Source organism: Aspergillus novofumigatus (assembly GCF_002847465.1).
Source record: "Aspergillus novofumigatus IBT 16806 chromosome Unknown P174scaffold_1, whole genome shotgun sequence".
NCBI classification, from domain to species: Eukaryota; Fungi; Ascomycota; class Eurotiomycetes; order Eurotiales; family Aspergillaceae; genus Aspergillus; species Aspergillus novofumigatus.
In genome coordinates this window covers 471166-496515 of record NW_020194274.1, presented here as the reverse complement: position 1 = coordinate 496515, position 25350 = coordinate 471166, and the positions used below count along the sequence as shown (strand labels likewise).

The 25350-nt window shown below is 50.4% G+C and overlaps 11 protein-coding genes across 11 annotated transcripts; 6 read left to right on the top strand and 5 right to left on the bottom strand.

Annotated features, from left to right (window-relative positions):
- Positions 1 to 89: 89 nt before the first annotated feature.
- tom70 (putative mitochondrial outer membrane translocase receptor (TOM70)) lies at positions 90 to 2233 on the bottom strand (the record flags this gene model as incomplete). The annotated part of the gene is made up of 5 exons (XM_024821802.1): positions 90 to 337; positions 395 to 868; positions 926 to 1697; positions 1770 to 1852; positions 1918 to 2233. 5 exons carry the CDS (start codon positions 2231 to 2233, stop codon positions 90 to 92), a joined length of 1893 nt encoding a protein of 630 aa, XP_024686656.1.
- A 561-nt stretch (positions 2234 to 2794) lies between these two features.
- P174DRAFT_362299 (aminotransferase class IV) lies at positions 2795 to 3628 on the top strand (the record flags this gene model as incomplete). Its single annotated transcript, XM_024821849.1, has 1 exon — positions 2795 to 3628. The coding sequence occupies one exon, from the start codon at positions 2795 to 2797 to the stop codon at positions 3626 to 3628; it is 834 nt and encodes a 277-aa protein (XP_024686655.1).
- P174DRAFT_436455 (tryptophan--tRNA ligase WRS1) lies at positions 3507 to 5462 on the bottom strand. Its single transcript, XM_024826051.1, has 3 exons — positions 4939 to 5462; positions 4822 to 4876; positions 3507 to 4769 (listed from the first exon to the last, which is right to left on the bottom strand). Exons 1-3 carry the CDS (start codon positions 5328 to 5330, stop codon positions 3915 to 3917), a joined length of 1302 nt encoding a protein of 433 aa, XP_024686654.1. The 5' UTR covers positions 5331 to 5462; the 3' UTR covers positions 3507 to 3914.
- A 184-nt stretch (positions 5463 to 5646) lies between these two features.
- On the top strand, positions 5647 to 6918 carry P174DRAFT_436454 (MSF1 domain protein). The gene has a single exon (XM_024826050.1). The coding sequence runs from the start codon at positions 5764 to 5766 to the stop codon at positions 6580 to 6582; it is 819 nt and encodes a 272-aa protein (XP_024686653.1). The 5' UTR covers positions 5647 to 5763; the 3' UTR covers positions 6583 to 6918.
- A 916-nt stretch (positions 6919 to 7834) lies between these two features.
- Positions 7835 to 8671, top strand: P174DRAFT_415829 (uncharacterized protein; the record flags this gene model as incomplete). The annotated part of the gene is made up of 1 exon (XM_024824443.1): positions 7835 to 8671. The coding sequence occupies one exon, from the start codon at positions 7835 to 7837 to the stop codon at positions 8669 to 8671; it is 837 nt and encodes a 278-aa protein (XP_024686652.1).
- A 2757-nt stretch (positions 8672 to 11428) lies between these two features.
- P174DRAFT_455835 (uncharacterized protein) lies at positions 11429 to 12307 on the top strand (the record flags this gene model as incomplete). The annotated part of the gene is made up of 2 exons (XM_024829369.1): positions 11429 to 11990; positions 12054 to 12307. The coding sequence occupies 2 exons, from the start codon at positions 11429 to 11431 to the stop codon at positions 12305 to 12307; spliced, it is 816 nt and encodes a 271-aa protein (XP_024686651.1).
- Positions 12308 to 12829: 522 nt separating this feature from the next.
- P174DRAFT_436451 (uncharacterized protein) lies at positions 12830 to 13658 on the bottom strand. The gene is made up of 2 exons (XM_024826049.1): positions 13466 to 13658; positions 12830 to 13436 (listed from the first exon to the last, which is right to left on the bottom strand). The coding sequence occupies exons 1-2, from the start codon at positions 13518 to 13520 to the stop codon at positions 13003 to 13005; spliced, it is 489 nt and encodes a 162-aa protein (XP_024686650.1). The 5' UTR covers positions 13521 to 13658; the 3' UTR covers positions 12830 to 13002.
- Positions 13659 to 14292: 634 nt separating this feature from the next.
- P174DRAFT_455833 (PPN1 endopolyphosphatase family protein) lies at positions 14293 to 16425 on the top strand (the record flags this gene model as incomplete). Its single annotated transcript, XM_024829368.1, has 3 exons — positions 14293 to 14408; positions 14465 to 15642; positions 15692 to 16425. The coding sequence occupies 3 exons, from the start codon at positions 14293 to 14295 to the stop codon at positions 16423 to 16425; spliced, it is 2028 nt and encodes a 675-aa protein (XP_024686649.1).
- A 3033-nt stretch (positions 16426 to 19458) lies between these two features.
- P174DRAFT_455832 (oxygenase MpaB family protein) lies at positions 19459 to 21003 on the bottom strand (the record flags this gene model as incomplete). Its single annotated transcript, XM_024829367.1, has 3 exons — positions 19459 to 19737; positions 19796 to 20524; positions 20587 to 21003. 3 exons carry the CDS (start codon positions 21001 to 21003, stop codon positions 19459 to 19461), a joined length of 1425 nt encoding a protein of 474 aa, XP_024686648.1.
- A 1121-nt stretch (positions 21004 to 22124) lies between these two features.
- Positions 22125 to 23880, top strand: P174DRAFT_446731 (terpene synthase family protein; the record flags this gene model as incomplete). Its single annotated transcript, XM_024828617.1, has 9 exons — positions 22125 to 22554; positions 22615 to 22760; positions 22810 to 22964; positions 23017 to 23029; positions 23076 to 23232; positions 23285 to 23374; positions 23433 to 23466; positions 23521 to 23738; positions 23790 to 23880. Exons 1-9 carry the CDS (start codon positions 22376 to 22378, stop codon positions 23878 to 23880), a joined length of 1083 nt encoding a protein of 360 aa, XP_024686647.1. The 5' UTR covers positions 22125 to 22375.
- Positions 23881 to 24345: 465 nt separating this feature from the next.
- P174DRAFT_436450 (MARVEL domain-containing protein) lies at positions 24346 to 25080 on the bottom strand. The gene is made up of 3 exons (XM_024826048.1): positions 24973 to 25080; positions 24624 to 24890; positions 24346 to 24574 (listed from the first exon to the last, which is right to left on the bottom strand). The coding sequence occupies exons 1-3, from the start codon at positions 25012 to 25014 to the stop codon at positions 24359 to 24361; spliced, it is 525 nt and encodes a 174-aa protein (XP_024686646.1). The 5' UTR covers positions 25015 to 25080; the 3' UTR covers positions 24346 to 24358.
- Between the last annotated feature and the right edge of the window lie 270 nt (positions 25081 to 25350).

Sequence of the window (25350 nt, the reverse complement as noted above, 5' to 3'; positions counted from 1 at the left end):
GCAAAAGCCATCGGGGCAAAAAAGTGGTCTATGTAGAAGGTGCGAAAGAGTTCATCGTGTGTGACTCGTTGAAGTGGCTCAGTGACTCTTTACAGACCAGGAGGTCCGCCCAACCCAGCACCCATGGATTGCAGGCGCGCTGCCAGCTGGGGGTATCTCTCCTGGACTTCCAACTGTGTCCGAGTGGCCTCGGCATACGAGATGGCGTTAACGATCTCCGCCTCCGTACGAGCCAGCTCTGCGGCCCGTTCGAAGTACTTGAGCGCCTGCGAGACCTTACCCTGTTGAAGAAGGAGCTGGGCCATGGTACCCACAGCAATATCGCACTCAGGGTCGACTAAGACACAAGTCAGTGAATGCTCAACAATTACAGAAGGCAATGGTAATGACTTACTGATTAGAGCCTTCTGGCAAAGGTTCTCGGCCTCCTGGAAGTCGTGCTTCCACTGGAACAGCGCAAGGGCCTTGTTGATCAGGGGTAGGACATTGATTCCCATTGGCTTGCTTTGCTTCTCCATCTCCACAGCCTTGTCGAACTTCTCAATGGCCTCGGAGAAATTCTGCTGATCCAAAAGGAGCTCACCATAGTAGTTGTAGACATCCGGTACGTCCTCGAAATTCTTCACGGACCGACGGAATGTAGCCATGGCTGAGGCAACAGAGCCCATCTTGTACTGTGTCACACCCAACTGAATATGAGAGAAGATAAAGGTGCGGTCGAGGTCGATCGACTTCTGATAGTCCTTGGCGGCTTCGGCGAATTCTCCAAGAATGAAGTGAAGCTGGGCGCGGTGGTAGTAGATATCGGGATCGTCCTTGTTGTGGGTGATGGCGAGTTCAAAGTCGTCGGCTGCGGCGTCCTTGTTGCCTAAAACCGGTCAGAAACACCTGGGTGATGCTCACAACAAAAACGCGATGGACTTACCAAGCTCGAGGTGCAAGCTGGCGCGCTTGATATAGCTCTGCACCAATGATGGCTGCAATTCAATACTCTTGTTAAGATCAGCCAGCGCCGACTGGGCGTTGCCCTCGAGGTAGGTGAAGGTGGCTCTCATGTTGAGGGCCAACGCTTCGTATTCACCCAGATCACCGAGTTCCAAGGCCTTCTCGAAAGCACCAGCAGCTTCCTCGTAGCCGTCTCCGGTCTTCTTGCTCATGGCGACCAGACCCTTGCGCAGCTGACCTTTGCCAGACTCTTCGCTGAGATCTGCGGACTCTTCAAGGCCCTCGGGGAGAGACTGCGGGCGGAAGCTCTGGAGGTAATTGGACACGAAGGTAGGGCTAGGGAGTTTGCGACCCTTGGCTTCCAAGATAGCCTTGGCTTTCCTCTCTGCAACCTTCTTGAGAAGTCTTTCCAGCGCGTTGCGGCTGACATCATTGGAGAATCCGTCGATGATGCAGCTGGCAGTGAAGTCGAGAAGGGCCTCGCTGTACTTCTCGAGGTGTTCGTACGCAATCGCTCTCCTGTTCAAGGCCTTCACGTACTCACTGTCCATCGCCAGTGCAGCGCTAGTGTCCTCAACGACCTTTTCCCACTCCGAAAGGACATTGTAGCAGGCAGCGCGGTTCGAGTAAAAGACAGGGTCGGGTTTGCAAATAATCGCCTTTCCGTAGAGGTCGATGGCCCTGTTGTAATCCTTGGAGCCATAAGCCTTGTTTCCAGCCGCCTTGAGCTTGGCAGCATAAGCTTTCCGGGTCTGCAATGACAATTGTGAGCATCCGAGCAGCGGACGGTGGGAGAAGCAGGAAGGATAGGATTAGCAACTCACCTCGTCCGACAACTGATCAACAGTTGCCTCATCGACCTCAGGCAGCTCTTCCGAAACCTCCTCGACCTTCTTGGGAGCTTGTTCTAGACGGTTATCAGCTCGATACTGCGCTTTGAGGGTGCGCAAAACGCGGTCAGATTTAGCATACCCTCTTGAACGGTGGCGGTCTTTGCCTTCTTTTCCTCCTCCGCCTTCTTCTTCTCCTTGCGTCGCTGGTTCTTGCTCTTCTTCTTTTCTGTGGGAGTAGGTGCTGGGGTAGTCCGGCCGGAGTCGGAAAGGTAGTATACAACGCCTGCGCTGGTCACGACCACGGCAACACCAGCAACGGTATAGACCAGCGCCTTATTTTCCGACACCCATTTCGAGATACGGTCCCAGACTGACGCGGATGATGAAGCAGGGAGGGAAGCTGTGTCAACAACGACGTTCTTGACTGGCTGGGGTAATGGCGATTCGCTCGACATGATGACCCGGCAAAGAGGAACCTGAATTCTGAACTCTGCATAGCGCAGGGAACGGCAGTGAGCAACCTAAAAATGAACAATTCGGGAGAAAGCAAGAACTGGGGAAAGTAATTGCAATTAAATAATAACATACCGGTCCTTGATGAAGGGTGGGGTGCTTGTCAGCAAAACGCTGCTCTCTTTTTGGCTTCGGAGAAGGGAGGGTGATGGGAGAGATGATGCGGCCCTGAAAAAGTTATGCGTTTCGATGTTCCAAGTTCCGGCGTACTGCAGCGCCCTTCCGAGCTCTCGAGCACACCAGGCCAATCACACTCTCTTGCTTACTCTGCTCCACCATATATCATCATCGCCCGAGAAAACCGATCTCTAATAATTGGAAATGATTTACGGGAAGGCAGAGTCTTGATATGGTAGAGAATTGGTCCTGTCACTACTAGTGCTTTCTCGTTGACTGTCGCATACATTGTCGTCTTATTCCTCCTTACTGCCCTCGCGGTATACCATTGAACACAGGGTCCATGATCCACTTACTCTGCGTCCATTTCGCTCCTAGCTGACGCAATGGCTACAATTACACCATCGCAAGCCTCGGACTCCTTCCAGATAATTTCCTCTCTTCGCTACGAACCTGCGCTTCCCGAGTTGCTCAGAACACAACCCACCGATGCCTACCCAGACCCCCTGCGATCACCTTACTACCTTCTCCCCTATCATCAGGAACGACTACTAAAAGCTGCAGAATGTTTCGGGTGGAGCAAAGCGGCTACGTTCCTACAACAAGACGTAGAGTCCTTCGTCGAACACCTCAACAGCTTCATACCAGACCGGACGAAACCTTGGCGTCTCCGCATTGTCATTGACAGAGATGGTACGTGCACCGTCGAGGCCAACGCAGCGCTGCCAATGGATCCATCAAGCCTTCTCCTGCCTTCCGAAATGAATCAGACATCCACGCCCTGGCGTGTCACGATAGACTCCCAAAGAACCGTGCCGTCGCCCTTCACAACACATAAGACTACATCCCGAGACGACTACACTGCTGCGCGACTTCGAGCCAAGATCACCTCCCCACAAGATCCGGCTGAAGTACTAATCGTGAATCCTCAAGGGGAAATTATGGAGGGGAGCATAACGACTCCATATTTCAGACGACGTACGTCCGCATCCACACAAGCGAAGATTGATCAAGAGGATTCCGGGCCGGCCTGGGTCACGCCACCTCTCTCTAGTGGAGGTAACGCGGGTACAACAAGGCGGTACGCTCTGTCTCAGGGGTTCTGCTCCGAACAAACGATCACTGTCGCCGAGCTGATCGACGGTGAAGGGTGTTGGCTCAGTAATGGTGTGAGAGGATTCTTCCGTGGCAGAATCCTGCTGAACGAGTCTAAACCATGAGAGATGGATGTTGGTCAAATCTACCGTTAATCCCAAGATTGCCCATGCCCAACAAGGCAACTGGGGTAAAACTATTACGCGTATCCGCATTGAACCGATCAAGGATGAAACGCTGAGACGGTCAAGTTCATTCATATCTATCATCGCTTCATGTCATTTGCTGGACCACTCATGTTTCCAAGGTGGACCTGTACGTCCCCACGACCAGCATTCCGGAAGCAGGCGCTTGACGAAACTGGCAGGTGCACGCTGAAAAGCAGGGCTATTTATTCAAAGTGAGGAACCTCTATTTCTTCTCAACAACGATGGGGTTGGGGTTGCCTTTCCACTCCAGGGGCCGGGGCTGCATGAACTCAGCAACTATCTCGTCGGTGACCTGGGCCCTGCGTTCCTGGAAGGCCTGAACGTAAGCCTGTAGCTCCGCAATACATTTTTGCTTGACCTCGCCGGTAAGCATCTCTCCCTTCTCATAAGCCACACGGATCCGCTCCAGTTCCTCATCATCTTCCATGAAGAACGTCAGGTACTGGAACGGGACGTCATCCTTGGTGTTGGCACCCAGTTGACGCTGAAGCTCAGCTGTATCCTGTCCTCCAGAGAAGGCGTACTTGTTGATTTTGTTCTTGATTCGATTGGGGGCGTCGCTCATATAGATGGCGGATGTCTCGACGCTCGCAGACATTTTCGAGCCAGGACCCTGAAGAGCGGGAAGGAAGATAGCATGGATCAAAGAGGGCTTCTTGTACTTCATCTTCTCGGCGTGTTCACGGCACTGACGGAAGTACGGGTCTTGGTCGATCGCACAGGGAATCAGGCAAGGAATCGACGAGACCTTCTTCCTGTCGGTGCCGAAGATATGAGGAAAGCTGGTTGCAAATGCAGTGGCCGATTGAGTCGCGCAGAAGTGGAATTCTCCGACATTGTTGCTGTCGTTGAAGCCAAAGGTTCCTCTGACGGAGTTTATTGTGATCCTCTTCGCCAATCTGCAGATGTTCTCATAGAATGCGCCGCCAACGAAATCGAAGTCGCTGAAAATAAATGTCTTCTTCATATCAAACCCAACTGCAATGATGTCCTTCGCATTTGCTTTCGCATATTTCTTAGCATCCTCGACCTCGATCTTTTGCGAATGCATGTATTTCTATAAACTAGTTAGACGCAAAGGTAGAACTCGTCATAGACATAAGACTCGCCTCGTCGTCAGTAAGCATAATAACCAAAGGGCAATCGAAGACATCCTGCAACCACCTGGTAAAGTCATCCTGGTCAATTTGTTTTCAGAAGCATGAATTGAAAAAAGGACGACGTACTTAGTGAACTCAAAGGGAATTGTGTGTCCGACGTGCATGCTGTCGCTGCTAGGTCCACGCCCAGTGTAGAGGTAGAATGGTTGTCCCTTCTCATAGCGATCAAGAATCAGGTTCAGGTCACGGTGACTGAACACAATTCCTCTGCGCATAAATCGATGAGGCCGACGTCCTGTTACTCTTTCAAAGCGCTCGAGCAGTTCTTTGGATATACGAGTCGCTCCAAATTCCCGAACCAGTTTATCATAGTCGACTGGGAGGAGCTTACCCGACTCGTCGACACCACCGGACACATCGAAAGGAGTCACAACCTGAGCGACTGCCTTGGACGCGGGGGCCTTCTCGGCCAGGCTCAATGTCGTGAGAGCGGGGGGTTGTCCAGGTTCGTCGGCCATGTTTAATGAAGGTTTCGGTATCAGCGAGATGAAGATATCAAACGGATGACCGAGAAGGCGACCAATGCGCTACGGCGAGTCACTCTGAGTAGCGGAAGATGGTAACAATCTTAGAGTACTGGTCAATAAATTTCTCCTGCCCCTCCAGACAGTTTGGTGGGTGACTCAGGCCTGCTGGCAGAATTCGGGCGGTGTGCTTAGCGGAAAAATCAATCACGTGAATTTCTTGGCATCCCCGCGTTACAAAACGGGCTAGCGCCAGAGCTCCCGGAAGCTGACAGAAATTCTTCTTGCAGGAGTTGCTTTCCGACCACTGAGAAAGGTCAAGGATCAGACGAGCACCCATCTTCCTCAGACGTCCGATTTCTCCATCGCCACATCAGCTCCAGCATCGTCATATCAAATCTACGGCCTCTTTTATGCATCAGCAACCATGAAATTCTTCGAGAATGTCTTCACGTACGATTATTCCTTCCCTGCCGTCTCGCTGGCCTACTTTCTCCGATACCCGAATCCATATTCTCGCCATGTTCTGACCACCGATGTGATCGACCGTTATGTGGATCCGAAGACGGAGCGACTTCATACAGTTCGTCTCCATTTGAAGAAGTCAAAGGTCCCGTCGGGCATTCTGAAATTACTTCCGAAAGGAATTGGGGGCTCGGACAATTCTGGCCAGAGTTATATACTTGAGACTACCGTCGTCGACATTAAGGAAGGATGGATGGAAACTGAATCGCGGAACATGGAATGGACGGGTATTCTGAGTGTTGTTGAGAAACAGCTCTACACGCGCCAACCAATTGAGGGTTCGCTCGAAAGCCTACAGGGGCTTTCACTAGATGCTCAGAGAAACGAACAGACCCAGGTGAAAACCACGGTCACCTTCCGCTCTCGGTTGGGACAAGGAAAGTTCCTTGGGAAAAAGAAGACCATCCCTACTGCCGATCAGACCATTGAGTTTGATGAAGAGACGCCTAAAAAGGGCTTCTTCTCGTCGCTGTCCACTGCTGGAATTCAGAGAACCATTGAGCTCATTGGCGTGAACCGAACCCGAGATGCAGTGCTCAAAAGCAAGGAAGGCATGAACATAGTCTTGGAGCGGTTGCGGAATGGTGGTATAGTCGGTGTCCTTGAGGGGATGCGGCAGGATCGGGAAGCAGCTTTCGGACCCGATGGTCCGTGGAAGCGTGTCTGGCTTAGAGGGAATGGCCTCAAAGAGCGAACCTTTACGGATGATGACGACAACTGATTGACACATGTGTAGGATTAGCCACGGGGCAACTTCTTTTCTTGCAGCATTCGAGCGTGGGGTTTCGGCGTTTGGGACCTGTCCAATTTTGGAAACTCTCCTATATGTTTGACTTGCTTTACTGTCATCTTCATCCCAATATTCTTGTCATCCAACTGAAGTTTTCACATGATGAAAATTGACGAACTAAACATCAATGTATATTAGCTGGCCATACGGCAAATGTGGTGACCTTATTCGATTCGCAATAGGCACCTGTTGTACAATATATCTGCGTCTCACTCTTTATTTTTTTCAGTCATCTTTCACATACGTCCAGTTATTCTAAGATTCAAGTCCTTTGACCGGATATCAAAAGAGTCTTGGATTGTTTAGTTCTTCAACTTGCTACTGTAGTGTAACGTATTTCCTGGGCGAGCGGGACACCCGACCGAGCGGGACACCTCTATATCCCACATAAAATGGCACATATCAAGGCTTCCATATCTCAACAACCAAGCATCTACAGGGTCTGAGATTTGATAGGAGGTGTTAGTATAATCATACAGAGTTATATTTATAAGCCACAGCCTTCTAGTATATGTGAATACTCAGGTAACATAAATTACATTAGTATTTTTGGTGAAATTAGCTTTTTAGACATTAAGAGAGAAGGATGGAATTTTAGGGCCATGCAAAAAAGTATTCATATACTCTAATCTGTATATAGTCTAAATATCTTGCTTATATTGTAGCATATATGGACGTGGTTGAGATATCAAAGCCTTGAAGAGTGCTATTCTATATGGAATACAGAGGTGTCCCGCTCGGTCGGGTGTCCCGCTCGCCCGGGAAATACGTTAGTAGTTCTTCATTATAACTTAGTCATCCTCACACAAACTTGTGGAGACTAGCTTCATTCTTATAGATCTCTCCCTCCCTTCATCGATCAGACACCTTCATCGTTGTACCCCATCACATCTGACAATTCATTGATAGAGTCTGATCTTCATCTCAAGATGAGTTGTTCAGCCAAGTATAAGAGCTGGAACGACTGAGGTACCCCTTGCCTGTCACATGCGAGTCATCTACATCAGACCTGATATTGATATTGGGCACTCCCATATATATCAAGCCAGTGAATTTGACTGAGGCTTCACACAGTTTCTTTAGATCACCAACTTCGAGAAATCAACCTATTTTCCCTTGGTAGTCGGACGCTGCCGTCATGTCGCACAGTCCCTCGGAGCCATCAGCTTCATCATTACCAACAATGTCTACGCATTCTCTAGCACTTCGAAATCAAGCTACAGGCGGCTCTCTCGATGAGAAAAATAAGATTGCTACTACCCAAAGTCCAGAGGCTGTGATAGATCCTACAGATCTGCAGCATCTTGGCGAGAACCTAAAGATACTCCCAGTGCCATCAGTGAACGACGACCTCGAAACAACGGCCAAGAAGATGAAAGCATTAGCCAAAGTGGTCAGCGACGGGAACAGCCTAGCACTGTTCACAGGCTTGCAGATGGCATCTCAGCACTTGAGTGATCCAAAAAGCATAGCCGTATCACAGATGACAATAGATGAACGAGTGCAATACGAGGCATGGCTGAAGGCCAGAAAAAATGGCACTATGAAGAACCCCGGCGACCAGGACAGTGAAGAGACATCTAACCCTGGCGGAAAGGTGCCAGCCGTTGGCTTTGACTGGGTCAAAAACGTAGCTCCAGTGCCTGATGGCGCTCAGAGTTTGAAGAAGTTCACCGAGCGCGCAGCAGCAATGGACATCATCTGGGACCACCAGGGCGCAACGCCGGAGAACGCAGCGTGGCTTACCTTCAATCAGCCAGCTATTCTGCCTCTTGTCAAGGCCGTCTGCAGGGTCCGCACTGCCGAGAATCACCGCAAGAATAATCGGGATCCCAGTATGCGCGGGTTGACGGACATGGAGGCAGCAGAGGTTGAAACAGTGCGGAAAATCGTGTCTCTTGCAGAGAGAAACAGGACACGAGAGCTGGAAAAGATCCGGAAGCTGACCAGATCAATTACGGAGTCAGCTGCGCTGATAAAGGCCCGGGTCAAATCTCTTGAAGATAAAATGAATAGCTGATCCCATGAGATCCCTCATCCGAAGTCATTATTATGGAGTTTGCTGGGAAAGTTACTGGTCGTGAGGGCATTTCTTCTGATATAATTCTGCTACCAGCATTGTCTACTAGTATCAGTGAGGTAATATTTCTTCTTTTCATCCATCTTTGATCTCCTGTCCCAAGCACCGCGGCAAAACTGTGCTGCCCAAAGTCACTTTAAGTACATACTTTGTATTCCTTTGAGAAAAGCAATGCGCACAGTGGCCAAGGGTTCACAACTCTCCGTAGCAAGACCTACAACTCTAACCCGCCTCTCGATTGGATAGCGGCGTTATCGGATAGGGCACCTCCGCCATTTAACTTCAAGGTCCACTGCCAAACTCCCAAACCAAACTAGACTTTTCATACCAATCCATTTGAAGTTGCGAACCCGAGGTGTCCAACACTCGAACGGGTCATTTCCGCTGAACCCTTAATTCAATTGCCTGCTAGACTAGAATAGGGAAAAGTGGCTGACTGGCTGTCCTTGGCTAACAGCCATTTCGTTGTTGGTGTACTGGGTGGATAGTCATAGCACCAATTTAGCCTGTAAGTGTGAGCCTATGACGCACTAGAGGCTGCGTTAAAATAGAGGATGACTTCATGTCTCTTTTCGCTACCTTATAGTAGTCTTGGGTGCCTTCCACCCAACAATGTGAGACTGGCTTGCCTATTAATGGATTTGAATCATTCAAGCTTGAGGTGCCGGATACGCCTGTTGGTTTATAACTAAGACATATTTCTCATTAGGCTATCTGGAAGGGAAGAGGAGAAACAGGGTGTCACAGTTGACAGTGGGTCATCCAGTGACGATTGAGTCCAAATCGGCACCAGGCCACGGTAAAAGGTGCCTTCATGAGTCCTTCGGAGTACTGAGGGCGAACCAGTGGGAAAGGGTCAATCATTGTTTGGGTCAGAACAGTCCGTACTCATCTTGACATCTTCGGAACCAGATCAGGTTCGTAACATCATTGGCTTGAGAAATCTCAACAGCCTTCTTCGGGGCTTCTCTATGTCCAAGGAGAAAAGTGGTTGTATGATTGCCTCCTTCTGGGTGAGTCTAAGCTGAATGAGTTCAAACAGCATAGGGATATCCTGGTGGGCTTGACCAGCTGGTGTAAATATGACTGTATAGAATTTAATGCTCAGCTACATACTCCGTACAGAGCTGATTTGGCAGGCCACTCATTAGCGACTACTTACCTCTCTAAGTGGCTCAGTAATTCCTAACTTCCCACTACCCTATTAGCAAGCATTATTGACGAGGTAACATCCAGTCACCTAGGTAGAAGAGAATCACTGCGGCTTCATGCATACAGACCATCTCCGGTCAATTGACTGAGGATAACAGTTCCATGTTACATTATTGGTTTGTTCTGATCAAAGTATCAGCCATATGAACTCAAATACTAGATAACAGGACATCATCTCTTCAGCGCTTGACTGTCCTCCGCCGATTTCCTCGTCGTAAAATTACTTACCAGCGTAAAAGGAGAACAATCAAGTTGCGGTGGGGGGCTGGCAGGCTAAACACACCAAGTGGGACGCCCAGGATTCAAGTATCCAAATATGTGCAGACTCTGCTCCCTGAGTGGTCCACTCCTGGCACATTGTCTGAGATCAACCACCGGAACTGCCACATTTGGCCAGGAAATGCGGGGGCAGCCCCCGTTAGCCTGGCTGGTCAAGCAGGGCTAACTTGCTAAGAATGTCCACTGGTAAATCAGGGAGCGCTAAAGGCACCTCTTCGGGGTTTCTTGAGCCCTGCGGCCAATCCCGGGCCCCACAAGCCCTGGTTTTTGTGGATTATTTATTATTGGATTTGAGAGAGTAATAACCCGAATTCAAAATTTGAAAAGAAATGATCTGTTTGAATCACTGACCGTCTGAGAAGGTCAGCAGGGTCATCATCATCATCCACCATCGGTCTGTTGTCGTATTTACAATTGCGTATGATCTCTGTCTCTGATTTTCCTGGGGGTGCTCTGTAGGAGGTAGTCTGCCTCTCCGTGGCCTTAATACAAGGCTTGAAGCTTTGTGCCTCAGCCTCCTTTATCCATAATAATCTCCTCAGGAGTGAATCTTACTCATCTTCCTGGAGGTATTTTCCCCATCCGCACATTTGTTTCCTCGTCAGGCCATGTTCTTCCACCATTGGGCTTCCTAGTACTCAACTCACTCCTGTAACATCAAACAAACCCTTGTCCTCATCTCCGTCAATATCACCGTTGCTTGGCCACTGGCTTGATTTAAGTCCTTAGCCTCCCCTGGTCGGTGGACAAAGTGGTTCGCAAGAGCACCAATAGTCGCCATTTCCTCACACCAGAACAGTTTAGACACATTTACACAACGGACGGTCTGCGCCTGTGCCGTCTAAGCGCAGAGGGGACTCTCACTAGCATCTCTTTCTGGTTTCTGCACTCCCTTTCTCGTTTTGCCCCATAGCAATAGTGGTATTAGTGCTTGTGGGCTTTATCATGCTTTAAAGGGTCTTGCGACATATTTATCTCCTCCACTTGGCTTTATTTTCGCATTCATCCCTCCGCTCCTTGTTCCGTCTATCCCTTCAACAACCTCTCCGACCGACAGGGTTCGTCAACAACCATAACATCCGCAACACGGTAATGAGCATGCCAGTTGTCTCTGGCCGCTGCTCCGTCAACAGTCCCATCTAGATACCATAAACATATCGATCGCTCTCGTGAAACTGCTTTGTCCCGACGGTCGTGAAATTATCAATGTCTCTACAACTCGGATCAGGGTCGGTCTTTCGACCTGGCTGGATGCTTTTAATATTGGTGTTGGTCGCTCTGCCGTCAGCCTTCGCTCAGTTTTGCACCTTTTGGGACGGTGGCTGCGTCGATCCTCTCGCTCAGACAGCCCTCAACTTCGATTTCCCTCCTCTATTCCTTGATGATATCACTCTGTACTATGGCTTCGACGCGAATCCCTCGGGCAAAGGGCAAGAACCTATGGTCAAGGCCAGTTTCTGGCTTGCATACGACCCGCATCGCATCGACAACTCCGTCATTACTGCAAATCGGACCTCTGAGATTGCCTTCCGCGTAGGAAATCTGACAGGGACGCCGTCTGGGCCTAGTAACGGCTGCGATGGTGTTTGGGGTCCCCAGTGTACACACGACCTGAAGGAGTTGCTGAAAGGGGCCATTTACGAGTTGACGGCCAAGGGGGACTATACGTACCCGCTCCAAACCGTTATCAGTCAAATGCTCGTCAATCCACCTATGCTCTCCAATTGCCCACCGCCCTTTTTCGATGTGCAATCATTGCCTGTGCAGGGTACGTGACTCTTGGCTCTTATTTTTGCCTATCTGCGCTCTGACATTAGCTCACACTGAATAGCATTCGCTCAAGAGACCGAGCCTGACAAGACCGCTACGATACAGACGCCTGGTTTCGGCGGAAGCCCGTGGAAGACGTGGTTCATCGATAATATGACGTCCAGTCAACAAGCCGAGCAGGTAGCGGTCGCCATTCTTAGCCGAGCCCCGTCTTCCAACGCCTATTTGATGCACGGCAAGGATGACATTATGATTGAGCTTGTCTGCATCCAGGCACCTTCTTCCGGGAGTTCGTCGTCTAGCCAAGACGGCTGATGAATGTCTCAGCTAAGGGACACGTCTACACTGCAGCACCGAAGATCGATCCATTGATACAACCCTCGGATGGTCCAGCCGGAACTGAGTCCACCCCAGGAGTCTATCGAACGCTCGTTACGCCCGTGCTAGGCTCCTATTCACACCTTATCGCTCAATCCCATAGACATCACGGTGCTCTAATGGCATACCATGTTTGCTACTTCATGAGTGAGACTTTGGAGAGTCATCCCTCAGAAGCATAGTCGAACCAGATCCATGCGGTTCAAAGGGTCAGTCAATGCCACTGCTGAACCATACGATTGTACAGGGTGCCCCTCGTTTGCATCAGTCCAGGTGAACTCGAGCCTTACATAGGCCACTCCTGACCGTCTCGACACTGAAACTCTTGATACTCGGCCCACCTGTCTAGTGGATAGGGTTCATTCATTTGTGGTACCTGTGTGGGCTTTGGAAAAAGACCTCACGTGTTGAGCAGCCAGCGGGCGGACATGCCTTAACGGATGTTCAGGATCATGTCTATTGATAACATGACAAGGGAGGGAACCCCTCTGGTTACAATTGTACTCAAAACGTTGCGATATATTAGAATCCACCCTTTCTACACATTCCGATATCTTCAAGATCGACCATATATTCCACAACCATCTTAACCCAGTGAACTCGGCCAATGCTCCTCAGCGTTTGGCTGCCGCCTACAGTGTCGGCCAGTCCATGTCAATCGGCTCCAAATTACCAGGTCCGCGGAAATCCTCCACAATCTCCGCCTGCTCACTTATGAGCTTGCGATCCGTCTGAATCCCAATCTTCGCCAGACCCCTCCACCGCGCCAAGTCCTCCGCATTCCGCTTGTCCCCATGCGCAGCCTCGGCATTCTCCCAGTGTCCTTTGGAGAATCCCATCATCGTAGTGATGCGCTTTCTGGGGATATCATATACAAGCGAGCAGATGGTCCCCGTCTCTTCCAGCCAGTTGCACTGCCATAGCTCGCCGGGCCGGATGCATTGGTACGTGGCTGCTTGGAAATTCTTACGGCCGGCCATGGGCCCGCCGTGGATGGCATAGACGAACCGATCCTCGTTATAGAACCACATTTCATAGCGCCATTTTTCTGGGTTGCCGTGGGGTCCTGTGCGGCATAGTCGTATATGAGGTGACGATCGCGGATGTCGGTGTCGAAGGTTGAGTCTTTGAGGGATGGAACGACGGGCATTTTGATTGCTGTCCAACAATTGCAGATAAGCTAAAGGAATATAAGGTCTCTTCTACTGAACGTGTGTAAATTTCTGTCAGTTGTAGAATCGATCGCCCTCCCGTAGGGAGCTGCTAATGTATGTATCTAAAGTCCCCACTACCGAAGTCTGCAGCCGGTAAATTCGCCTCATGCCCGTTCTTGATACTGGCCGCGGGCTTTGAGCTGTGCGGATGTGTCGGACTTTAGCAATGACATCATGACCGCGCGGATCAGCCTCGGATATGGAGATCTGACATGTTGAGGGTGCAATAGATAGGCTTTGCCGACGCTGTACCTTACTGCGTGTATTCTGTGGAATATACTACCTTACGTTGCTGGTTGTTAGGTTTAACCTAGACAGTTAGGCGTGGCGATTGGTAGACGACAATTGCTGTCGATATATATCTAAATACAGAGGCCAGGAGCATGAAGACTCGGACCTGATGGCGTCGTTGACCTCGTTAAATTATATCACAGCAAAGCTCTTTGCTAAACGGATAGATAGACATTCTTCCATGATTCTATCTGTCAGACATGTGTCCATTCAATTGGACAATCACCCCGCCAACTGGTCCCAAATGGGAAATCTGCTTGTTTACCCCATCGCATCGAGGATTCCTGGTAGAGCTTGATTCAGCTACAGACTGATACAGAGCAGGAATTGATTCCATGAAGGTTTATAGAATTCACCACTTTCTTGGAATGATTCCTTCCTGTCGTTTATAATTCTGTCAAGACCTTACCGGCTGCAATGAAGTGGCAGGCGATCCTTGCCTCCCTCCCGGCAGCTCCGAGTCAAGATGTTTCATCTCTCCCCGGCGCATCCTCTTATGTTGCGCCGGCTGGGTTTCCGACTTCGGCGTTTTCGTAAGTCTGGATGAGCGTACCGATGTGAAGTAACTGACTCGCATCACTCCGTACAGCTCCTACTATTACCTCCCAGCAGAGCCCACTCAGGAGCCCCAGCCAGTGATTCAGGACCCTGTGCTGAATATTACTTTCCCATACAATCTGACCAATCCCAACACTATACCAACTGAGAACAACGACCCAGTGGTCTTCCCAACCCCTTCGAAGAAGCTCTCTGACAGTCAACAACATGAGCTCATCCAAGCTGTAGTGGCCAATGTAACCAGCATCATCAATGGCAACGCTGCGCACGGTAGCTGCAGCAAATGTAAGGCAGCGTTGACTGCAGCCAAGCCTGCTGCATTGTATGCGCCGACTCTAGTGCCCGAGACCCTGACATCGCTCTGCAAGCAGTTTAGTTTCAAGTCAAATGCCACCTGCGAAGAGGACTATGCTGTGTCGGTCTTCGGCGCCGTCTGGACGCAGGTGCTGGCCTTCGCTGACGTGGAGGGCCTTGATGGGGACTATATTTGCCATGCATTGAGCAAGTCCTTCTGCGGTCAGCCAGCGACAAGGCCGCTGGACACCGCTGGTCTTTTCCCCAAACCTAAGCCAGCAAATCCTCAAGTTCCCAGGGCGAGCGGGAAGCGGGTCAAGGTGCTGCATCTTTCAGACTTTCATCTGGATCCGCGGTACTCGGTCAGCTCCGAGGGCAATTGTTCGTCCGGGTTGTGCTGCCGTAATAACAACTTCAATTCGGCTTCGAGGGATGAGGTCCTACTCCCTGCCCCGGCGTACGGGACTTTCAAGTGTGACACGCCGTATGATCTTGGCTTGGCTGCTCTTCAGGCGATTGGGCCCTTGACCGGGACCGGGAAGGGAAAGGATGAGGATTCTCTGGCTTGGTCTCTTTACACTGGCGATCTTGTGTCGCATGATCCAGTGCAGGAAATGTCTCGAGAATATCTCGAGTACACAGAGACTAGCATCTATGGCATGTTCAAAGAATACCTAACCGGACCTGTCTTTGCTGCGCTGGGTAATCACGATACCAGCCCCGAGAACATCAATGCTCCTTACAATCTTCCGGGGCCTCTAGGCGAACAGCAGAGTTGGAACTACGAGCATGTTGCCGGACTTTGGAAACATGAAGGATGGATCGATGAGAAGGCTGCTCAGGAAGCGCGCACACATTACGGTGGATACTCTGTCAAGACTCACTACGGCCTGCGCATTATTGCGCTCAATACTGGTAATAGTACCTGGATGCTGGTCATTATGCGAGGCACTGACTCTATCAGATTTTTGGTACGCGAAAAACTACTTCAACTTCATCAACTCCACCGACCCCGACAGCTCTGGCGCCTTCTCCTGGATGATTGACGAGCTTCAAAAGGCCGAAGATGCCGGCGAGCGTGTATGGATCATTGGCCATGTTCTCAGCGGATGGGATGGCTCCAATCCCCTCCCTGATCCCACCAATCTGTTCTATCAGATTGTGGACCGCTACTCGCCCCATGTCATTGCCAATATCTTCTTCGGCCATACCCATGAGGACCAATTCATGATCTACTACGCCAACAATGGCACATTGCAGAGCGCGGACACAGCCCTGGCAACCGGCTGGATCATACCCAGCATCACCCCGTTGACGAACCTGAACAGCGGGTTCAGGATGTACGAAGTCGATACTGGCGACTTCAACATCTACGAGGCCTACACCTTCTTCAGCAACGTATCCGATTACACTTCACTCGAAGCAGTTGGGCCCACGTTCCAGTTTGAATACTCAACCCGTGATACGTACGGTCCCGCAGCAGGCTGGGAAAAGGATGACCCTTTGAATGCCACCTTTTGGCATCGGGTGACGGAGTCTATGGAGAAAGATAAAGACCTGGTGAGTTTGCATAATACCTATCAGGGTAAGATGAGCGTCAAGTCCCCCAACTGCACCAATGTAGAGTGTCAGGAAGCGAAGATCTGCTACATGAGAAGCGGTAGCGTTGCTCTGGGAAGCGAGTGTCCTCAGGGGTGAGTTGCACTGTCTGCTGTCATATCCGGATACTAATCGGTGCAGATACGGTTCCGTCCAAAGTTCTTTCTCTTGAGCGGGTTTTCATGCAGTATACATGTACATACTGCGGGATATGCCCGATATTCCTGTATCACTAAAAACAAATCAACGCGTGCATCATCTATAGACATGGCAGTCCGTGAGGTTCACTTCTAGGTTGACATCAGCCTGATGCTCATGCTTTCGTTTGACAATGTTCATCGCCTCTTTGTTTCTCGGCGTTGCTCAACGCCCGTTTGCTTCTCAGCCTTGTTGATCGTCTCTTTGCTCCGTAGAGATATTCATCGTCTCCTGCAGAGACCCGCATAGTGAGTCTACAAAAGCTCGGCGTACAACCTCACGCCAATCCCATTCACACGCCTATCTATCATTCTGTATGCATCATTCTCTATGGATTCACCGGAAGTAATCATTTCTTGTACCTGATTCACCGGATTAGATTGACTCCCACCTGCTGGCAGACATATAAAAACCCCAGACCCCCAAGGTCAGAACTCTCTTCTCTTCTCATCTCATCTTGTCTCTCCCACTGCAAGACTTGCAACTTCATCTTCTCCTACCCGGATCGATGGGCTAGCATTAAGCCCTATTCTCTTAAAGTATCCTTCTTTGCCTTTCTTACATGTGCTATTCTTTACTCTCTGGAATAGAACCCAGATTCGAGGCCTGCCTCTTTCAGAACCTACCGTCGACTTCTGGCGGCTGTGCAGAGATTCTGCTGATGAATCCTGCCTTTCTGCCTCTTCCAAAACCATTATCGGCTTTGGAAAGGGCCCATCAACAAGTCACGTGTAATCCTGTGCATCAGACAGACATGCTGATTCTGTTGCCGCGTTCGGCCGCCTCGCCGGCGGAGATTCTGCTGATTGCTGGTTGCTGGTTGAGTGATCCATGTAACGCAGACCAGCAATCCCCCAGAGGCAGAGGCGCTCGCGGAGGTTCTGCTGACGAATCCTGCGGTTCGGTCTTCGAACCGTCAGAATGGCGTGTTCGGCCATAGCCCACAACTGCGGACATTGAACGGGCTCACACGAAGATTCTACTCAAGAATCGTGGGTCTCGGGCTTTCTCTCGATGCGGCTTCTCCGATTCAAAGCCGGAGGGCACATGCAGGCCTCGCAAGATCTTACACCGATGAAAATGAGATCTCGGTATGATAAGTTTGATCCCATCGTGGTCGCAACGTGAGCTGACATGAGTGAGTAGATTACGCCTCCCAGCTCAGCTACTGGCTGGTATGCCACCGGTTCAGTTATTTGTTCAGCCGTCTGCTCCTCAGTCTCGGCATGGGGCTCAGGCTCTATGGACCGCGTTCGGCATATTCATGCCGTTTGTCATCGATCCGGGTCTCGCAGGCGCAGAAGATAGCGATTGTGAACCCTTTTCTGAAGCTGGAGGTCAATTGTTCAAGCCCGTTCAACGAAATTCGAATGGACGGAGACCAAAGTTATCTGCGCGGGTACTTCTTCGCGTGGATATGTACGGGTCCACATGTCGGACATCAACGTCCATGGAGTGGTGAACGCAGGCCCAATTCGGAGGCGCATGTCCTGGAGGCCATCATCGAATACCATCGCATGTCCCTGAAGTGATGACAATGGCATGCTCGATCATCCAAGCCCCATGAACTTGCAAACGCAGGTCCAACTCGGAGGGGCTTGTTGGAATGTCCTGGAGCCATCATAGAATATCAACGCATGTCCTTGAAGTGACGAAAACGCCCTGCTACGTGGTAGATTATTTCTTCACGTGGACGCATACGGGTCGACATGCTGATCATCCAAGTGCAATCGACACCTGCGTGCGCAATTCACATTCAGAGGACAATGCTGGAATGTCCTCGAGGCCATCATTGAGTACCATCGCATTTGTGCTGGTAATGTTCCAACACCACTGCATTGGTGGAACTTCTCAGAGCCAACTTGGGCCTCTTCTCCTCTGGGTCCCTGAAACAAAGCAGCGACTGTCCCCGTGACGACAGCGAACGGTATCAGCCGGTGCTACACACAATCAGCCGGTATTACATGGCCCATCGCCATACTACGTTCCGAGCAGATGGAAGATACGGCCTTCCAAAGTCGAATAGAGAAGTCAAGGAGAAAGAGAAGAAAGAGGAGGGGACGACGACGAGGAAGAACAGAAGAAGACGAAGGTCAAAGAAGTGGAAGACGAATTTACCGAGAAGTTCAAAATGGCATTACGCATCACTGCGTCAAAGTGATCAAGGAAGCAGACTGTACGATGAGCTGGGCGTTATCCTTTGCAGACAACATTCTGCAGCAAACACAGCCTGCGCCGAAATCGAATTGCAATAGCGCAACTCACGAATCCCTTGGGAGTTCATTCTCAAGGATTGTTGCCTTGCCTTTCGCGCTGCAAACACCGTTCCTACCGAGGAGGGTCAGGACTCCTGAGCCTAAGGCGCCATGAGGAATCGGCGGTGTGGACGATAAAGACATGCCCTGCGGCTGTTCGTTCTAATATTCGGCCGCCTTCTGCTTATACAGGCAGCCGTGTCAGCTTGTCTCCAAATATCTCGTTCTATGCATGGCGGAGCTGCTAAACGGTTGCAGACATGTAGACGTTATTGGCCATGGGCGCTACCTCTATGCATTTGGACTTGGTTACAGCGTTCACTTCCCTGTCTCTTCTCCCTCCCCGCATGGCGGCGCTGCCTATGGGGTTGGACACTCGAGGACCTGGTTGACCCAATATTGGGCGTGCCTTTTGTTTCTATGCCGGATGCTTTCCGTTCCCTTCCTTCTTCCTTCTCCGCATCAGCACTGCCTATGCTGGCCAAACACCGCATAACCAACTTTTCAATAATAACGGGTTGAACTTCCTTAGGAAGCCGGGCATGGCAAGTGGTATGAATGAACATGCACTATGTCACTGGTTTGTTCCACAGCATTCAAGATAGTTTGATACTATTCTGTATTTCAATTGGCACTTAAATGATTTCTAAACAGCAATCAAGGTAGTTTGATACTCTACTCAACTCATCAGGTGCCTTCTTCCACTCAACTCAAGTACCCATAGCCCTCCTGCTAGAATACTTCCCACAGTGAGACCGCCGAAAACAAGAACCACAGACAAGAACATAAACTCAAACAGGCCCATAGATACATGACTTGTCTGATCAGTGTGAACTTTTCTGCCCGCCTGATATGCCTCCCTGCCAGTTTTCTTGCCCTCCTGCGGAACATACTGAAACTGGAAACTAGTACGGGACTTCCTGTTCACCAGGGCTCGGTATAGAATCGACCGGAAGAACTAGACAGTCAGTCAGTACCTCATCCAAGTAAACGGACTATCACGACCAGGAACTCACCTTGACCACAAAACCATCAACACCAGGAACAAGCCGCTGCACCCAAGCCATAAACACTACCAGCATACAATGCCCCATGAAAGCAAGATAATGCAACGCCCCCGGCCGTCCAAGACCAAGCTCATCGCAGAGCTCATCGCCATTTATCCACCGACTGCCCGCTTCAATAAAACCGCTAGACACATGAAACGGCGCCGACAGATTCTGCACGCACTGCACGAAGTTATACGCCACCACGCGCGAAGTCTCCGTTATCCGCAGCTCATGCAGGTAGCAGCTCTCCATAGTCACTTTCGCTTTCTGCGCTGTCTCGAAGAAAGCCGTTGGCGTGCCGAGCAGGTAGCCCAGGTACCGGAATAGAGCGACGTAGTCATCTATCTCCTGGGGCGAAGGCTTGACCCCGAACTTGGGCAGCTGGAGCCACATGTGGTTGCAGCTGAAGGTGGTGATGGAGTGGATGGAGTCGAGGGTGTTGATTGGGATTCCGTGGTGGCTGATGTCGTAGTATTCGGGGTTTCGCTCGCAGAGCTTGAGGATGCGTTGTCGGACGGAGGAATGGAGGAGTCGGACGCGGATTGTTGCGATGTGGCCGTCTCCTCCGGGTTGGATGGCGGCGAGGCTGTGGGTAACTTGCACGAGCCACTGGAAGGTCTCGAGCAGTCGTCCGAGGAGCATACGGGTGGAAAACCCGCCTGTTCGGACGAGGACTTCGACGACTCCTGAGGCGGCCTTTAGGACGGTCAGTGGCATGGCCGCTGCAAGGACATGCTAGAAGACGAAAGAGGACGTACCGAATTCTCCGCCATGAACCCCTGCAACGCGAAGCCGACGATATTAGCAATAGCATACCGGTAGAAGAACCTTTGGCCTCGCTCAAGCTGTTCCCAATCTACCCAGTCAGGGACGGTATGGAGCTCCTTCCAGAACCGGGACAGCGTCTCGTCTTCGCCGTGGTGATCTCGAAGAAGGATGTAGAGGTCGTTTGGGGGAGGAGCAGTGCCTCTCGCTTCCCTTTCTCCGAGCAGAGCAGCACGAACCGCTTGGATTCGCTCCAGGGCCGCTGCTCCAAGGGTATCGTACTCCTGGCGCAATGGCTTGATTGTCTCCTGGGCGAGGTGGCTATCAGTCCACTTGAATGAATAGCCCCATTTGCTTATCGTTTCCCCGACACGGGGTGAAGAGTTGGAAAAAGAGGAAGTAGAAGACATACTGCTTGTACTCTAATTCTACATCGTTAGGGCTATCAACAGTTCCAGCTACGGCGTTATATAGGCACATTCCATTGCGTTCCCTTTCCAGCCTCGAGAAGCTTTGTTCGAGGGCTACAGCAGAGCAATCCTCTCAGTCCTTCATGGCAAGCCATCATGCCGACGTAGCCGACTCATTGCACACGAGGCATTGCAGAGGAGGCCATTGCGTTGATCGAAACAAAGAAATGAAGCCCTCTGTTGTGTCTCAAGTCCAGGCGTTTCCTGCTTTTGAAAGTCGATCGACTAGTGAAGCATGCCAGAGACCGCTGCTGAATTTGGAATTGATGTACAGAGTAGAGGAGACCTATACCGTGGCCAATTAGGTACTCCTGGGTTGATACTGCCCCTATCATGCTTCGACCCATGAACCTAGCTGAGACTCCGTCATTGAGTGAGGCCATGACCACGCCGAGCACCGCTCGGTCGATAACTATCAACTGATAGAGTCCATTGCTAGCATCGTTCGCCACACGAGATAGAACCCATCTCATTCAGTCTCCGTCTATGTTGACGATCTTCGTGACCATTGCCGCGAGGACGAGAGATAAAGAAAAGAGACTTCAGCGTGGCTTTAGTGTACCAGTCTGTCGGGATTGGGTCAGTATACTGGTTGAGAGCAGGGAATATGGGATGTTGGGGTATCTGTCCGCAAGAGCATGTTCTGATAAACAGGTTTGACCGTTTGCCACGGATGGGTGTAGCCGTTGAAGCTTGAGCTGACAACCTTGTCATCTTGATCTATGACTCAGATGAGATGAGATGAGAAGATCGAGAACAGACCCCAGGATTCAGGCAATGATCTACACAGTAATAGTTGCTCAACAGTGGCGCTAGAATGATGCGGTTCGTTCTCTCCACAGTGGAGAACAATATCAAGGCCATCTTCTTTGTCTTTGAATCCACATGTAGGCGCATTTGGTGAACTTTGCATGTTGAGATAGCACGACGTCAAATTTGCGGCTTTGACTAATGGCCACGAAGATCATGGCGAGACGGGGCGAACTCTAACTCACTAGTTAGCCAGTGGCAATGAAAGAAATTGCACATCGCAACTATCCTCCAGATTTTGGGCCCAATGACAGAAACATTATTCGGTTGGCGCTAGTAGGAGTATCTTGAGTATGGTTATGGGAAGATTTGGAATTGTTGTTGTTCGAGGGAGTTCATTGTCGATTCACAGTACTCTCCAATCTGATCGACATGGAGCATCCTGGGTATAAAATCATGGACACTCGTTGCGATGGCTCCTAGTCTTGAAGATACGAATCACATTGATTCTACGACTCTAACCAAACATCCATTATCTATGTCATCTATATCCTAAGCCAAAATGACTGACTTTCTGGTGCATGAGAACCCAGTGCGGCTCGGAGAGAAGCGGACACCACCACAAGACACACATATCCCCGTTCACCTTCCTCAATTATTCGTGCTGTTTCTGTCCGAGAATCCGGTAGTCAATCCGCACTACGAAGAGGTGAGAAAGGAATCCGAGGAATGGTTGGCCAAGTCAGTAACCTAGCCCAAGCTGCACGGCCGACCCGCCTACTGAATCGTCTGTTTATCCAGTGAATGCTCCTTTGATGAGAGATCACGGCGGATCCTGCACAAAACTGATTTCTCATACTTCTGTTCCGTCGCGGCGCCGGATGCTGGGCCGAAGGAATTGCGCACTGTGTGCGATTGGGGGAACTGGGTGTTTCCATTCGATGATAGTAGGTCCCTCTCGACGTTTGCATTCCGAGTATTAAGCATATCTGGCAGTGTTCGATAACGGAGGCCTGAAGGATGATCCTGCACGGGCTCAGCAGCTCATTGACAGTTTACTTGCCGGGATGGGGGAGGGTGCTCAGCTGCCTTCTGAGGCAGACAGTCCCCTGGTTCGAGTTCACAACACAGTATGGCAGCGTGTGGCTCAGGTATGCCCCTTCTCTCTTGATTCCGTTTTACCATTTCGCTGACGAGGCTCAGGCTTCTCCTCCTGGTATGAATCATCAACGTTGCTCGTACATTTACTCATGCAGCCACAGGAATCCGACGCAGATTCGCCTCTTCAATGAGATACTACTGCAAAGGCAGCATCGAGCAAGTGCGCACCTGCTCCATAGGCCGATGCCCATCTCTAGACGAGATGCTGGCATTGCGACGGCAGTCAGCGGGCGTTGCGCCTCTTTTCGCTTTAGTCGAGTAGGTCTAAACCCCTGACATTGGTACAGTTCAGTTTCACTCATACCATCAGATACGCGCACAAGCTGGATATCCCGGACCACGTCTTTGAGTGCAGAAGCATCCAGGAGATAGAACGTATTGGAGTTGATCTTGTTCTTCTGTAAGTCTTCCGTCTTCCGTCTCCCCATTCTTATCTCGGCCGGATGCTAATTGGACAGACAAAACGATATACTCTCCTACTGTAAGGAAGAGGTAACATCCTTTTCCTCTATCACTGGCTCGCATAATCATGCTGATATGCAACAGAAAGAAGGAGTAACACACAACGTTGTCGCTGTATGCCGTCACTCCGGCATGCCGGCGCAAATGGCATTCAACCATATCGGCAATATGCTCGTCGCTCGGTATAGGGACTGGTATCTTGCATTGGCCGAGCTTCCGAGCTGGGGAGAGCATGTCGATGCTCAAGTGCAGCAGTATATCCGGGGCGTGCAGAATGTCGTGATGGCTAATTTGAATTGGAGGTATGTGGCAGACTAGGTCATTTGGTATCTGGCTGACGCTTTGGATTGTAGCTTTCGATCAGGACGATACTTTGGAGATGCAAAGGATATTGTGCGACGGTCCATGATTGTCACGGTCAAGCGGCAAAGTGCAGATGTTTGATGTTGACGTGGTTTGGTGCCGATGTCGACGTCTATATTCTATGATTCTTGTGGATATGAGATTTACGCTGTGTTATTTTGTATACTCTCAAATGGTACATTAAAGCAAAGTATTAAGCATCGAGTACGTATAAAGTACAGATGAACGAATATGAGAATGAAACCAATACTCCAACCCTCCACCCATCCCTGCCACCATAACCAGACCTATCCGGAAATTCCATCCATGACTCCTATAATGGTGTACCCCAGATTGTCATTAAATACCAATAGATTTTTCCCCTGTTATCCCAGCCTATTTTTCATCGGCATAAGATCATCGATCATCATACATCGTTGGCACCAATGCAGACCCTCTCAGCATTGACGGTAGTCGTTACAGTCGTATGAGCTGGTAGAGAGACGTCTGCTACTGAAGACTACTGACCCGGTTAGAGCCTTGTCGCCAGAAAGTAGGGCTACATACAGTATCACTGCAATTAGACCTGAGCCATGCTAGGGCGACCACGAGGAGCACGACCGGTCCGGCTGCGCAGGTCAACAGTAGAGCTACGGGCCATCATGATGGAGATGATCGTCGAAGCCATGTATCCAGCCCAAGCAAACCACAGGAAGGCAACAGAGGCCTGAGCCTCACGGCATCGCTTCTGACGGTTGTGTGCGCCGTTGGTGATTTCGTTGTGGAGTGTGTAATTCTAGGCTCGTTAGTCGCTGAAAACCATGGGAACGAAGGTCGCAACGTACATCGTTGGAGCAAGAGTGGCATTCTAGCCGAGCAGCCAGTGCAATTGCACAGGTCAGGAAGAAGATGTTGTTCAAAACATCGAGCACGATCATGATGATGGGGTGAATGGCCCAGCTAAGGTTGATCGAGGCGGGGACGAGGTAGAACAGCGTTACGATGGAGAATGTGGCAGTGAACATGCTGTAGTTGATCGTGGCGGGGTTGCCAGCGAACGCCATGGCGATGATGTTACCGATCAAGGCCATGACGAGCAGTGAGAAGACGAACTGCGCAGTACTCGCTTGTTAGCTATTCGTCCGATTTCTCTGTCAAAAGACGTGGTGGCCGTAAATGGAAGTCTACACGTACCTCCCATACTCTCAGGCCGAGCTGGATTCCTCTAAGGGCCATTTTGACTAGTTTTTGAGCTGCTTGCAGTTCTTATCTCGTTCTTTTGGCGAGGTTGTAGTCGCAATTGAGTATAGTTGCCCTAGCTAGTATATTGGGTAGTCACCACGACGCAAAGGAAGTAGGTTCGAACACGCAGTCTGACAGGTGCCACGACGGGGAAATTAAGATAAAAAGACGCAGATCTGATGCGCTGCTTGATTCTAGGGATGAAGAATATTTTATTCTGTGCGGAATGTCCGGAGGCCGAGAATGACGATATGTTGCGGAAATGGAAAATATGCTACGTCATGCATGGGAGCGCGGTCATGAAATCACCAGTAAATGGAAGTTGAGTCA